Raw genomic sequence first — 13,671 nt, forward strand, 5'->3', positions numbered from 1 at the left:
AAGAAAAATAAGACTCTGAGGGTCCAGTGGGCAAACGTTTACATTGCCTCAATCTAGAGCAGTCAATAGATTTGACGAGCTTTTCCATCCTAGAGAAAGACAACACAATATATGGAAGACTTGGAATAAACTACATGCCTTCCACTTGTAGGTCCACTTGAAAACCATCCTTATTTGGAAAGTCTTACAGTAGATGACTTTGATTCTTTTTGATTTTGCCTTGATATACTCAAATAGATCTGCCAAATTCCCTATTGGCAGCATAGAGATCAGTGTAAACAGGGGAGGAAATGGAGAACAGGTGGAGGGAGAACAACTAAAATATAAGCATAACATACGTACACACTATTCTAACTTTTACAACAGTTCTGTGCATTTCAAGCATACCAGCCACAGCGTCTCCTCTTCCATCTGGCACGTATGCACTGCACAGAGAAGGAGCAGGAAGGATGCATGGATTTAAAGAGGGTTCTCCCACTTCATACCAGCTTGAGGTCCACGCCTGTGGGTTTAGATTACAATAACACACAATCCACATATTCTAGTTATGTATGTGAAATTGTAAAGCTTTTCAAAAAAATTTACCAAATATTAGTTTCTCCAGAGCTTTCCTACAGCAATGCATTACTGCAGCAGAAGACAGCACCTTTCTTAAAAATGGAAATGCTTAGGTTTTATCATAACACAGTGGAAAAAGATACATTGTCACTTTTGTGTGTAAGGTACGTGAATCACAAACAGTCATCAACAGGTCTGGAAACACAAACTATGAATGAATGCTTTCGTAATTCCAAAAGAAGGTAGAGAGCAAAGGAAGCCAAAGGAGTGTCTATCAACATGAACATGTTTGGGCACTAGAATATGCTCTTAGTACTCTGGTATTTTTTACATTTCATTTAAAGCCAAAATATGCCCTTCTCAGCAAGGAAAAAAAATTAGCCACCTCTTAGGAAGTACTATTAAAAATGGTTGCATCTCTTTGCATAAAAAGAATATTAGAACATTCAATCAACTGAATGACACTCATTTGCCTGAGCAGTCAGATGCAACTGGTCATGAGATTATAATTTACACTAGGTCTAGCAGCAAGAACTGTTACAGCTACAGGGTACCATGTACACTGCTAGATGATATGCAGAAAGAGAAGATAGCTGGGATAAATGTCTGAAAAAAAAAAAAAAAAAAAACCAACCAAAAAACCACACCAGCACACTACAGACATAAGTACCAGGGGTAACAAAGGAAGCACTCCTAGCAAGTTGGTCGGAGATTTTTCAGAAAAATGACTGAAAGCTGGTGAATTGTTAGTGCTGACTCAGAGGACTGAAACACTAAGATGGATTCGATGAGAAGTAAATGTCAGATGCCTTTGAACTTTGTGCTCCTGCATACAGATGGCTGTGGCTACTCAAGTCTGACATTTTTTCCTTAGAGGCACAGATTGCATCTTCAAATAAGCATGAATTTTTCCCTATTTCACAAGTTAATTCTACGAGGATAAAGATGAAGCCAGCAGTTTTTTCAATTAGGCAAAATTAAGCAGTCATCACTGCTGCTTCAATTTTCAGAAGTGGAAATGGCTAAGCTACTAACACCTTAAATACTCAGGAGGTTGACTCTCACTACTCTAGATCACCAAAACTACACATGGCTAAAAACTCTCTTAGGAAGATGTAGGAAAACCAAGGGACTGAGGAAACTCACTTACAATAAAGTTCAAGAATTAATCTCTTAAATCTAGGTTTTTATAAAATCTAGATTTTTATTAAAAAATCAGATTCCCTCTTACTCCACCATTTTGGCTTTTGATTCATGAATACAACAGGATGCACAGACACAGTAAGCAAACTCTTTGATAGAGCTAGTCACAGTGGTGCCTATGCACTTGCAAACTTTGGCAAAGAGCACGTTTTTTATTTCCAGTCTTTTTTGAGTGGCCTCAGAGGTTGGTGGTGCACCGTTTGCATATCACCTTCCAAAACAAGGAACCAGCAGGCTTTGCTCTCACGCCTGAGCATTCTGTTTAGTTATGTTAGCTGAGGAAGGAGACAATATAAGCAGATAGAAGAAATGCAGTTCTTTATAATTTCCACTGCACCTACAAATAAAATAGAGTCAAGGCTCTGACAGAAATATGAACATGTGACCACTTTGTTTTCTTTATTCCCTAGCACAATTTTTGCCCACGTCAACTACCATTCTCCTGAAAAATGTCACAGCAAGGTCCAGGAAATCAAACCTATCAGAACAGTTTTGATGAAAAGACTTTAGCTACAAGCTAGACAGATGCAAACTAAGTTGTGGCATGCAGCCTCTGAGTGAGAGAGAAGTACCAGGCTTATTTTATTTAACCATCAGGCTTATTTTATTTAACCATCAAGAATCAGACAAAGGGTGTTACATTTCGAGTTGAAATTGAAACTTGCGTCAGAGCTGGCTTTCTGAGTTTCAGTCCAGGTAAGATATGGCAAAGCTGATAAATTTTCAAGTGATATTTACTCTATGGCCTAGAAGTGTAAACAGATTCTTGCATATTGGAACTGGATTACTACTATAAACCCTAGTGTCAAATAATATATATATATATATATATATATTTTTTTTTTTTTTTAAAGAAACTATGCAGGCATACCATTCTAAAATGAGAAATATTTTCCTTTTCTGTTGCTTTTTTTCTTTCTTTCTTTGTTTAACTCACAATTCATATTTGGAAAGCCTAAGATCCATCAAGATCTGTTGTTCCAGTCTATGGAACAACAAGAGCACTAACAGAATTCTGTCTCAAGGGAAAAAGCAAAAAGGTGAAAGAAAATTTCAAGTAGATTTCTTTCAACATGCTTCCAACATCTGAAATCCTTCTGGTAAGTAGCAGCAAATGAGGAGGCTAGGAATCTTCCTGCTTCTCAGCAGTGTGTGCTGAATTTTCCTTGTCTTTAAAATATTAAATAAAAAAAAAAAATTTTTTTTCAAAAAAATATATGAGTGCCTGCATACAGAAGAATGAGGAAGAACATCTGATACGTAAAAGATTCTGTGGAGTGACATTTGCTTTTCCTATTGTCGAGTCACATAAGGCAACTCAGGTAAATCTCCGCTCAACCCACTTTCCTATATGTGCTGGAATTGTCTGTCAGTCTAAGAAAGAATTCAGTTCCAATACTTCCTAACCTGATGCTTTTAACCTGGAATTTACCCAGGAGTGGCTTTTTTTTTTTTTTTTTTTGGTTGGTTGGGTTTGTTGTTTTGTTTGTTTGTTTGTTTTGTTTTTTGCTTTAAAAGGAAGGAAATTCTTTCAGCATTTGTACAGATGACAACTATGAGCTTCCCATAGAAAAAAAAAATATATTAGGCATTCTTCGGTGAAGAAAAGCAGCTGTACAAATAGAATACAGTGCCCTCTCTCTCATCTGATATCTCCAGAATATCTGGATGTGTGGAAAATCAGAAGATAGCTGGACTAACAGCTATGTTAGACAAGTCTTACCTTTGTATATCATTTCAGTTTATGTGGAGTGCTGGGTTTTGGGCTAACTCTCATTAATAGGCAGGCAGGGGGAAACCAGTGGAAGCTAATTCACAACGCATGACCCTGCCTTTACATGATGCTGTCTTCAGCTTTTACAAGAAACTTTCCCACTGGAAGTCACAAGGATCCATGCAGTTTTAATACTCAAAAGAGGCGCAAGGCTTTTTCAACTTGCCAAGTTAAAGGAATGTTATTGAAGACTCTTGCATAAATGTTCCTTGACCTCTAAATGAACCAACAGGTCTTAAAAACTGCATTAAGCAAAGAAAATTCCCATAGCAAATAAAACATTTAGCCCAGTGATCAGATTTTTTTTCTCTCTATGGCATAAAGGAAACTACAAGATCAAGAATGGCAAGTTAGCATTTCCTGTTTTATTTAAATGAGTCCAATAGACTTGAGAAGAGTAGACACCAGAATCCATGTATTAGAATTGGAATACACTATACTGAGTCCTGAGCTCTTTCACTGCTGGGAAACAATACTACTAACATAATACTACTTTGCCTAGCAATAAGGATGGAGAGGTCCTTCTTCATCTTGACAAAGATGCTGGCATATGTTGTAGCCTAATGGATTCTGAACAGAGATAGAAAAGACAAGAAAAAGGAACAGCAGAACTCTGTCCACAACAAGAGCAATCTGTATCGTCTTCAGCTGAGCCTCACTCAAATTAAAGCAGCAACAACAGATACCACTGAAGACATGCATGCTCAAGATCAAGGTCTAAATACTGTGACCTCATATATGATTTGTATGAATCCAATCACACGCTTAACTGCTATCAAGTCCACACATTTAACTGAAAGTACAACATATGGTCAAGGCTTAGCTACAGCTGCAGGAACATAGCCTATCACTCCTCTAGCAAGTCAGAGAGCATGAGGAAGGACATTTTACACAACACAAACTGAATACACAAATGGATCAGGGACAGGAAGGAGGACACTTTAGATAACCTTTTTAACACGAGCATATGTGATACCTCTTCCTTTGAAGCAAGCATGCCCTCCAACACGTATTACCTGTGTGCTACACAGGTATCAATCTTCCTAGAGTATTCCTGTCCTAAGTATCCTCTGAACGGCCCACAGAAAAATAATAGCCAAGTCAGACACCATACTTTCTGTTCTCTAAATTCCTGAACTACTACTCATGTTCATTCCAACTTCATTCACTATAATCTAAGACCCTCAGAACATAAATTTATCTGGTGCACTGAGGCAGATCTACCAAAAGTAAATCAGTTTGTGGTTGTTTAACATTGTTTGATAACAGAAGTACACACAAGGATAAAGAAAATAGAGACATCTTTAATTTTGTAATTTAAGCACTGAACTTTGCAAATCAGTTAGGTGTGGGGTTCTTTTTTGTGTATTTTTGTGTGTGTTGTTTTTTGTTTAACTGCTTTTGGCTAATACATGCCTATTGTTAAGTTGCATTCCCTCTTCAGGTCCTGAATAAGCACAAATTTATCATGTAGTCTATTAAACAAAAAGATCACCTCTTCCTTTTCCTTAAATAGTACAGTGCGAGCAAAACTGGTGTTGGTTATACTGAGAAGGGAATTTTTATGTAACCAGAGTCGCTTAGGTTTCTTTTACGACACGCCAGATTGACAGCCTCAGTCACTGCGTAGATGCAGAAGTTCACCATTTAACACATGCTGTAATTCTCAGCAAACCTCCAGTCAAACAGAATGAGGACAGAGTGGCAATAATATAATACTGAACTTTTGCCAAAATATCTTGAGAGAGTTTGGGAACAGGATAAATCTATAAGAAGCTAAGGAAGCTTTATACCAATTTCATATTGTCTCCAGTGAATACTATACTTCTGTTTAAAAAATAACAAAAACACCAACAACCTGTACCTGGAACACTCACACAAAATCTGAATAAGGGCAAAACCTCACATTGACATCTACATGGATTTTCAAGACAAAAACAGGTTCTAGCCACTACAGCAAAAATAACTGCCAAATCAGATTTTTATTACCAGTTCCTCCCCCTCTCCCCCTTACTTTTTTGAAATGAAAAACTGCACCAAAACATGTTTTATTCACTAGAAGATTTGAAGAGGTTGAGGAATTGTTGGAAAATATCTCATCAGAGACAGTAACAATGTTTCATGGCTTAACTAGGCAGCAACAGGAAGTTCATGCGAGTGCAAATTTGCCCACAGATCAAAATGCTTCAGTGAGCCATCAGCACTGACAAGCATGGAAGCCTGTTCACGGTTATGGCCAAAAAAAGGGCTTGGTGTCAAAAGACTGTGCAGCAGTATGCTTCAAATAGCTTCGCTTGTTCTCTCCCATTTGCTGTCTGGGGCATACTGAAGTCAAAGGTATTGCTTTACAAACCTGAGGAAGCTTAAAGATGAGTTTTGGTAAAGCATTTCTTTACACTTCTCAGGGGGAACACTATCAGTTGATTATCCACCATTAAGATGACCACAAGCTACAAGAATTCTGGTGCAATTATTCTTACATGATTTGAATCAGACCATTTGGTGCTTCTTTTAGAGTCTTGTAGGCACTAAAGTGTACAAGAGTATTGTAACAGTATACGCATCAAATCATATCCAAATCTGGAAGACAACATTCTTTTTTCTGGAGGAAAGGCAGTACAGACTAAACACATGATGACGAGACTCTAGGCCTGCTTGCATGAACTTACTGTTTTATTGTCACAACAATCAGAAAATCATTAAATATATGCAAATAATCTTTACAGGAAGGTGTGATCTCACTGACAATTCACCAGATACTTCCCATAGTTTTATAGGCCAGGGAAATAATTTATAGGAGCGAATGAGAGATGTTCTACTTCTGGCATAAATAGTTGGTATATAATTGTTTCAAGTCTCATTTCTGTCTCAATCTTTAGTAAGACTAAACTGAAATTACTGTGGCAGTATTCTTCTATTTCTACTGTGAGATCTGTTACTCTGGGTAAATTTATGGATGAAGCTTAATCTTCAGTCATGAGAAAAAGCCAACTTACCGTTTGGACCTTGAGTGCTTTCAAAAAAGCACCTCATACAAGTGTGGATGAGCAGAACCCAAGAATTAATTGTAAATGCTATCTTATTAGTACAGAAAATATTATAATCTTGACTAAACCTGGGGTGTAATCTGTCTCAACTATATCCATAAGAAATGTGACAGAAAAGGGAAGAATCATGTTAGCAGTGATTTGAACGATGCAAGTCCAACTGCCTGCTTCAGTCCAGTGAACAAAACTCATTGGCATTAAACCCAAACTTCATTCTTTTGTCTCCCATTACCTTTCATGGCAAAATTAAGGTAGGTACATCTACACATTATAAATAATTTTGCAATCATACAGATAAGCCAATCTAGAGCGACAGCTGTATGTTTCAGGAGGCAAATTCATGCTGCATACAACATTAATGAAGTCCCCTGATTAAATTCCTTAGAACAAAGCTGTCCTTTGTACTTAAAAAACAAACAAACAAAAAAGCCACCAATTCTTTAGAGCTATATTTGGTTGCCAGTGTTCAGTGGACTCCTATGACACTAAATGGAAAAACTTCCCTTATGGCTGGCCTCATAGTCTGAAGAATCACATGAATGAAATTTGCACAGCTGAATCCTTTAAGTGTCTTTACTTACACTTGCTACACAGAGCTTTCATGGCATCAGAATCAGGCCTTTGATACTGCTGTTTTAATAGCAAATGTAAAAAACAATTTACTGGTCTTTTCATTCATTTGAACAGTTACCCCAATGGGTTACGAGGAAAGCTTAAGCATCGGATAGAACCAAATAACTGGAAGGTTGAAATGACTGAACACATGCAGCCAATTTGAAGACTTATATTAGAAAGCAATAACAGAAATATTACACACATGTCTCATGTGAACTGGACTACGTAGTTTCCACTTAGAAGTCATCAGCTTATTTATCCCTTCTTTTGCAGGAATATGAACTGCATGTTAGATACTTCAAGAAATATTCCAAAGGAAATGCTGACTATATGCACACAACTACTGTGTCATGGTGCATATACTTTTCTGCAAGACAACATTTCATACTACACTGTGACCTGCAAGTTAGGAACCTTGAACTGCCTTTATTTCTGAGAACTGTATATGAGATCACAGCAAAGTGGGACAGGAACAATGCAGAACTGGTGATTTGTGAGCTCCTATCAAGCAAAATCTTTTATTCACTGTTTGACTAAACCTGTTAGGATTATACATCTGGAAGTACATAGCAGAAGTGTTAATATCCGGAAACATGGAATATTTCAAGCTATTAACCAAGCTGTATTGAAATCCCACATTGAACCATTACATTTTACATTTAATATGTGTTATGTGGTCAAAGCAAAGCATAGGTGCAGACAAGTCCCTAGTTAGGAAACTTTACAAGCTAAGTAGGACAGAGAAAGGAAAAGAAGGAAAGCAGAAATCCCAAAACAGAGTGACTGTTGAACTTAGTGAATTGACTGCTGAAGGTCACACAACAGGAAGCTACAGAGTGAAGGTCTCCGAGCTGTAAGTATATGCAGTTAGGTTACTTCTCACAAACCCACACCTTTGTTGTTTCTTGTTCAATAATACATTTGCAGAAATTTATATTCAAAATGCACACATCATTAACCTATCAATCTGACATGCTGAACATTTTTCACATTTCTTTCCTTTCCCTTTAGGGACAACTACACATCACTGCAGGAAACTTCTTTTTAAAAATACCACGTTCAGATATAAACGTGAAATTTTGCAGTCTTTCGGCCATGGATTTTATTCCAACAAACCTACAGTTATAGAGAAGAACTATACTCTTCAGTATGCATTAACACCTTCTACCCACACCAAAGGTTTAGCAGCAATTTCACACCATCCTTATTTTTCTAGAACCACTAGACTCAAATCTCAACCTCTTCATTTAAAATTCTCAAATTGCTCTCTGCTTTAATTCCAAACACATTTCTCTGTTAATAACCACGATGAATCTACGGATACAATCTGTCTCAAAGAGGCACCATGCCTAAGAGGTTGCCTAATTTTGCCTTTTTTAATGTAAATAGGACAAATGAACACCTTTTGTCAAACATGATAATCTTTATTTTTCTCTTAAACACAATAAATTATGACTAGACTCAGCTCTTCTTAACTCTCAGTGAAGTCCAACAAATGCTAAGCAGTAAAAATCTCAAAATATTGCACCTCTATGCACCTCTTACTTTAAACTGATTTATAAAAAGATATACTACGCTTCCTTGAGGACATTTCTATATATGTGGTTCATGATGCACAAGCACAACATTCAAATAATATCTGGAAATGTGGAAAGGGCTTCTTTTTCTTGTGATAGCATACAGTTATTTAATTTTACCTGCTTTTACATGACTCAGTTCCAAAATCATTTCTGCATCTAAACTGATATATAGTACATAATAGCTCACACGCATGCCATCACCTACAATAAATTTTGGAGTTTATCTCAGCACAGAAGAACAACTTGAATTGTTGTTCATATTCTAGCATCTGCCTTAGAAGTTTAGCAAAGGTCAGAGAAACTCCACAGTAAAAGAAGTACACAAACACCGTGGAAGGTGACGTCCACCATGAAAAGCTTAAAATGTGATGTAAACTCTAAGATGTGAGTTAAAATGATCAATAACAAAATAAATAGAGGAAGAAGTACAAGAATAAGCTTTGCTTTCTTAGCTTCTAGTCCACAGACTCTTAACCTCAGTGCCAGAGTTCTCTTGTTTACCTGAACTTTGACAGCATTAGGGGAAGAAAATGACCGTGACCAATTGCTACATTTGCTGCTTTCTTACAACCAAGTATCGGCAATCTTTCTAAGTTCTACATGAGCATGTTACCTGTGGGACAGGATTCAAAGCGTTTTGGTGTCTGGCACCATGTGCTGTACCAGCTGCTGCTTTTGGCAAAGAGAAGAGCCACACAGTGCTCTTCTCACACAGAAATCACAGAAATGTGGGTTAACAAAGCACAGAGAATGCTTGGTGTACTTGCCACAAGCACAAAGCTAAGCACATTGGCAAGGCAGCCACTGAGCACTGCTTTGACTAGTTAGTGCGTGGAAGTTTTCTCTCACATTCACAGGGAATTGCTTTTAGAGGAATACAGTTCTTGCAAGCAGACTAGCAATTACTCGCTGCCTCTTCTCAGAATCAAGACCAATGCCTTCATTTCATCAGAAACTCCATACACAGATATCCCACACTGAAAGGAAATGCATAGAAAGCAGCATTCTTACCTGTACCTGAATTAAGGGGTCACTGATACTCACCAGGGAGGCAAGCCAGGAGAAAAGTTGCTCCTATGTAGATACTCTCTTCCCAAAGCTCTTCTGTAGTGTTCAGGGATGGGGTTTGCAAACTGATGGCATGAACTTCTCTCTTGCTGAGACTCTCCCATTTGAAACTCTGAAACACAGGACATGAATGTAAAAGTGGAGGCCAGGATATGTCCTTCATTTTCTTGAACTTTACGCAACATTTATGCTCGGCCCTGTCAGCCCAGGAACAACCAAATTTACATTAGCAACTTCCTGGTGTTTTCATATAGTTTGGGTATCCTGCTGCTTTCTTACCTACAGCAGATGCTGTTATTGCCTTAGGGCTCCAGACCATGCCACATTCAACTCACTTGTGTGAAAACATTGACACTGTTATCACTGCAAGCAGGATAAAGGGAGGATACGAATGAAAAACAGGCTTGCATTGGTGCTTTGGCAGATAAAGGATTCAGCTGGGGTGACTGCCAGAATGAAATGAAGGGCAGGGAAAGAGAGTAAGGAGAGGTTTCACTTGAGAAGGGAGGTGAAAACTGCAAAGAGCCAAAGGGTAGAGGTACACAGCAACAACATGCATACACCATTTGGTCCTTCACATAAGCTAAGAAGCACTTCAGGGTGCAATGCTGACAACTAAAATGTTGAGTCCCTTCTGCTGGTCCATGTCCATTCAGCAGCTGTTGTAGGAACCTGGATTTGCAACCCAGCCACCGACTCAAACTCTCATAAGATACCAGAGTGCTTTTGGTGCACACAAAGTGTTGAGTTTCCTCAGAAGGACAGCTAGTACACACAAAAGCTAACCTGTGAAGCACAGCACAGAGGCAGAAATAATACAGAGACTCACTTTAAGTGCACAACACTGCTCTACATAAAAATGTTGATGTGGCCACATTTTACAGACTATCAAAATACTGTTACAGCAGTCTCTGCAGTCAGCTGGGTGCTGTTAGAACTGTAGGCATTTCCTAGGAAAGAGGACACAGTCACCTGCATTGCATAATGCTGGAGGATGTGCCCAAGACTCTCCAATTTTCAGAGGGTGTAAGTGTCAGGGATACCCCAGCAGGCTCAAAACAAAGTTTTTGACTAGTTTTATTCTATTCCCAACATCAACTTTTATTAAAAATACAGAATACAATTTTCCAAGATTTTTGTCATTTGCCAAGAAAATCAACGGACAGACAGCACTTAGAGCCTCACAGAATCTACTGATCTACTGTGGTAATTGAGCCCTCCTTACTTAATTAGAAGCTGAGACTCTTTAATTAAAATCTGCTGATTAACAGTATTTTGTTACAGCTCTGAATGAACCAGAAATGCATCTGCTTTCACACTAACTTGGACAAAGACCATACACACACAACTATGCGTGCATAGTAATAATAATATTTTTTACACACAAATAAATAAAACCATTCAGCTGAAGAGGAGATACAAGTTACCCTTAGCACAAAAGAGTAATAAAGTATTGGGAAATGCAAAGATATGCAAAAGCCTTCTAAGAACTGATCTTTTATGCAATTGAGCAGTTTGATATTTGGACCCTGAGTTTGTGTGTCATATTAACTCACTTTCCTCTACCTCCTCCAGAAAACAAAGCCTCTATAAACTTTATCACGTGAAGGTCAATAATTACTCACTTTTCCACAACTGGCCATGTGAGGATGTGAATGAACAAAGAGCAGAGTCCTGCTGTAACAACAGCTGCTGAATGGAGACAGGTCTGGAGTCTAAGTACAGCTATTAACTTGGAGAACCTGGCAGGAAGCCCTTCCCTTACATAAAAATCCAGCAAACATGAGTGCAACACTTGAAAGACAATCAGTAATTGCAGAATACACATTCCACAATGTCAATGGTCACCCGAGTGTGTGTAGTCCCATTGTATTTAAAGAGGCTGTTTAACAGATATGTGAACATACCTGTTTCTGAGTGAACCTCATTAACTGGACCATCACTTGCTTTATCAAGAAAACTTAAAAACAAGAACCTAACCTCTTGTGTCACTCTTTAAGCTTTAGATCTCTGCAGGTAGTAATAACACGGTGAGGAATAATACTACCACCACTGTCAGTATAATTCAGTTAAATGTAAAGGGAAAAGAAAATTATCTGGAGAGCATCATCTAGGGCTGAAGATTGATATTTGAAATGATAATACTGGCTAGGAGGCAGCATGCAATCACTAGTTAAGATAAGCTCATAATAAAGCATGTGAACTGTTTTCTCTGGAAATGAGTATTAACCTTACAATACGTATATATTTTTTAAATCCTTATGGGCACTATGAAGTTCACCACACAGAAGCAGAACTACCATTAGGCAAGCAGGAAGGATGCAGAATCTTAATCTCTAGAATAATACACAGATTGTTACTTTTTTGCTTTGATCAAAAGATGATGGCCAAAAAAGCATATGGAAAAGAAAGAAAAGAAACGTAACTCACTTTGTATCTGTATAGTGACTGCCAAAAGTGTTGAAACAATGTAGCAACACACACTTTTTTTTTTTTTTCTCCATTGTGAAAGCTTTCTGGCGAAGCACACCAGCATTTTTGCTAGAATCCTGTCTTGCAGATTCACTCTACATATTCCTGTTTTATCAAAGGAAGTTAAGCAAATAAGCTGCCCATCACGATAGTTCTCCCTCAGTTTAAGACACCCTTCAAGCTATGGAAAATAGACTCCATGAGGCCAAAATATTGGCTACATCACATGAAGTTTATCTAAGATTAAAAACCCATAACTAATTTTAGGCACATCTTTCACATCGTTTTGGGAATGTCTACTCTTGAGATGTTGTCTACAGAAATGGGGACTGCAGGAAATGTTCACATCAAGGTTAAATGGTTGCTCTATTCTTAACGTTTGCCCAAATCTGTCTGCAGACACTGTTCAACCGGACACAGAAGCTGCTCATCTGCAACAGTTATCCTGCTTACCCTTAACCTATATTTCAAACTTGAAGCCTGGTTGCCTTTTATCGTTGACATTTAAGATGATATCTTTGTAAACCACAGCTAAGCTAGTCTACAAAATACAAAAGCACCACAGAATCTTGCTTTTGCAAATGTAAGACAACTTCCAAGCGTGATACTGCATATGTGTCAGTACTTTTGCCTGTGTATGTGTCTATGTACATAAAAATACTTTGTATTTATTCAGATTTAACAGGAAATATCAAACTCGTGTGTTTGCATAGCTACTGAAAGCTGACCATCAATAAATTCAGTAAATGATTTACAGAAGAGATGGCTTTAGACTTGAGCACTGGATGGCCACAATTCAGTACTGTTAGCAAGACATTACAGTCACTCTGTCCTACATTAAATAGCTACGTGCTGAGATAGGAAAAATGAATCCAAAACGTACCATGCCTGCTCCTGAACTCACTCGATGGTACGGTGGCCAAAGGGCATAATTCATGGAACAATTATTTTCAAGGTCTTTTCCCCCCAGTTTTAATCTAGCAGGAGAGAAGCCTGCAGAGTTCCAAAGCAACACTACAGTTCAGCATGGTACACATAACTACCTCAAGAAAATTTTTAAGATAAGATATTCAGGAGCCATCTGTGAGAAAAATAAATATAGCTATAAGCTGGGCAAGACAGAATTAATTTGCACAACTAGGCCTTCACATTTTGAATCCGCACTTTACACCATGCATGCATCTTCAACACCCAAAAAGATTACACAACCAAAATCATTCAGCAACACAAAGGATCAGTTTCCAAACGACTGAAAATCTCAAGTGGCTTTATTAGTTTCTTGACCAGGACACTGCAAGTGCCAGCAAAGCTCCTCTTACATAATCACAGAGGGAGTCTCTGACTCTTAGCTAGA

The 13,671-nt window shown here is 38.0% G+C and overlaps 1 protein-coding gene across 1 annotated transcript in view; it reads right to left on the reverse strand.

Moving 5' to 3' along the window:
* Nucleotides 1-413: 413 nt before the first annotated feature.
* The window catches only part of LOC125692345 (cytochrome c oxidase assembly protein COX18, mitochondrial), a 36,397-nt gene continuing 23,139 nt past the window's right edge, over nt 414-13,671 (reverse strand). The window contains exons 6-7 of the mRNA XM_048942736.1: nt 9,822-9,957; nt 414-502 (exon numbers count right to left, since the gene is read on the reverse strand). Of these exons, the coding sequence (XP_048798693.1) occupies nt 480-502; nt 9,822-9,957 (159 nt within the window). The 3' untranslated portion in view covers nt 414-479. The remainder of the gene's footprint in view (nt 503-9,821; nt 9,958-13,671) is intronic.

Source organism: Lagopus muta, chromosome 4 (assembly GCF_023343835.1).
Source record: "Lagopus muta isolate bLagMut1 chromosome 4, bLagMut1 primary, whole genome shotgun sequence".
Lineage (NCBI taxonomy): Eukaryota > Metazoa > Chordata > Aves > Galliformes > Phasianidae > Lagopus > Lagopus muta.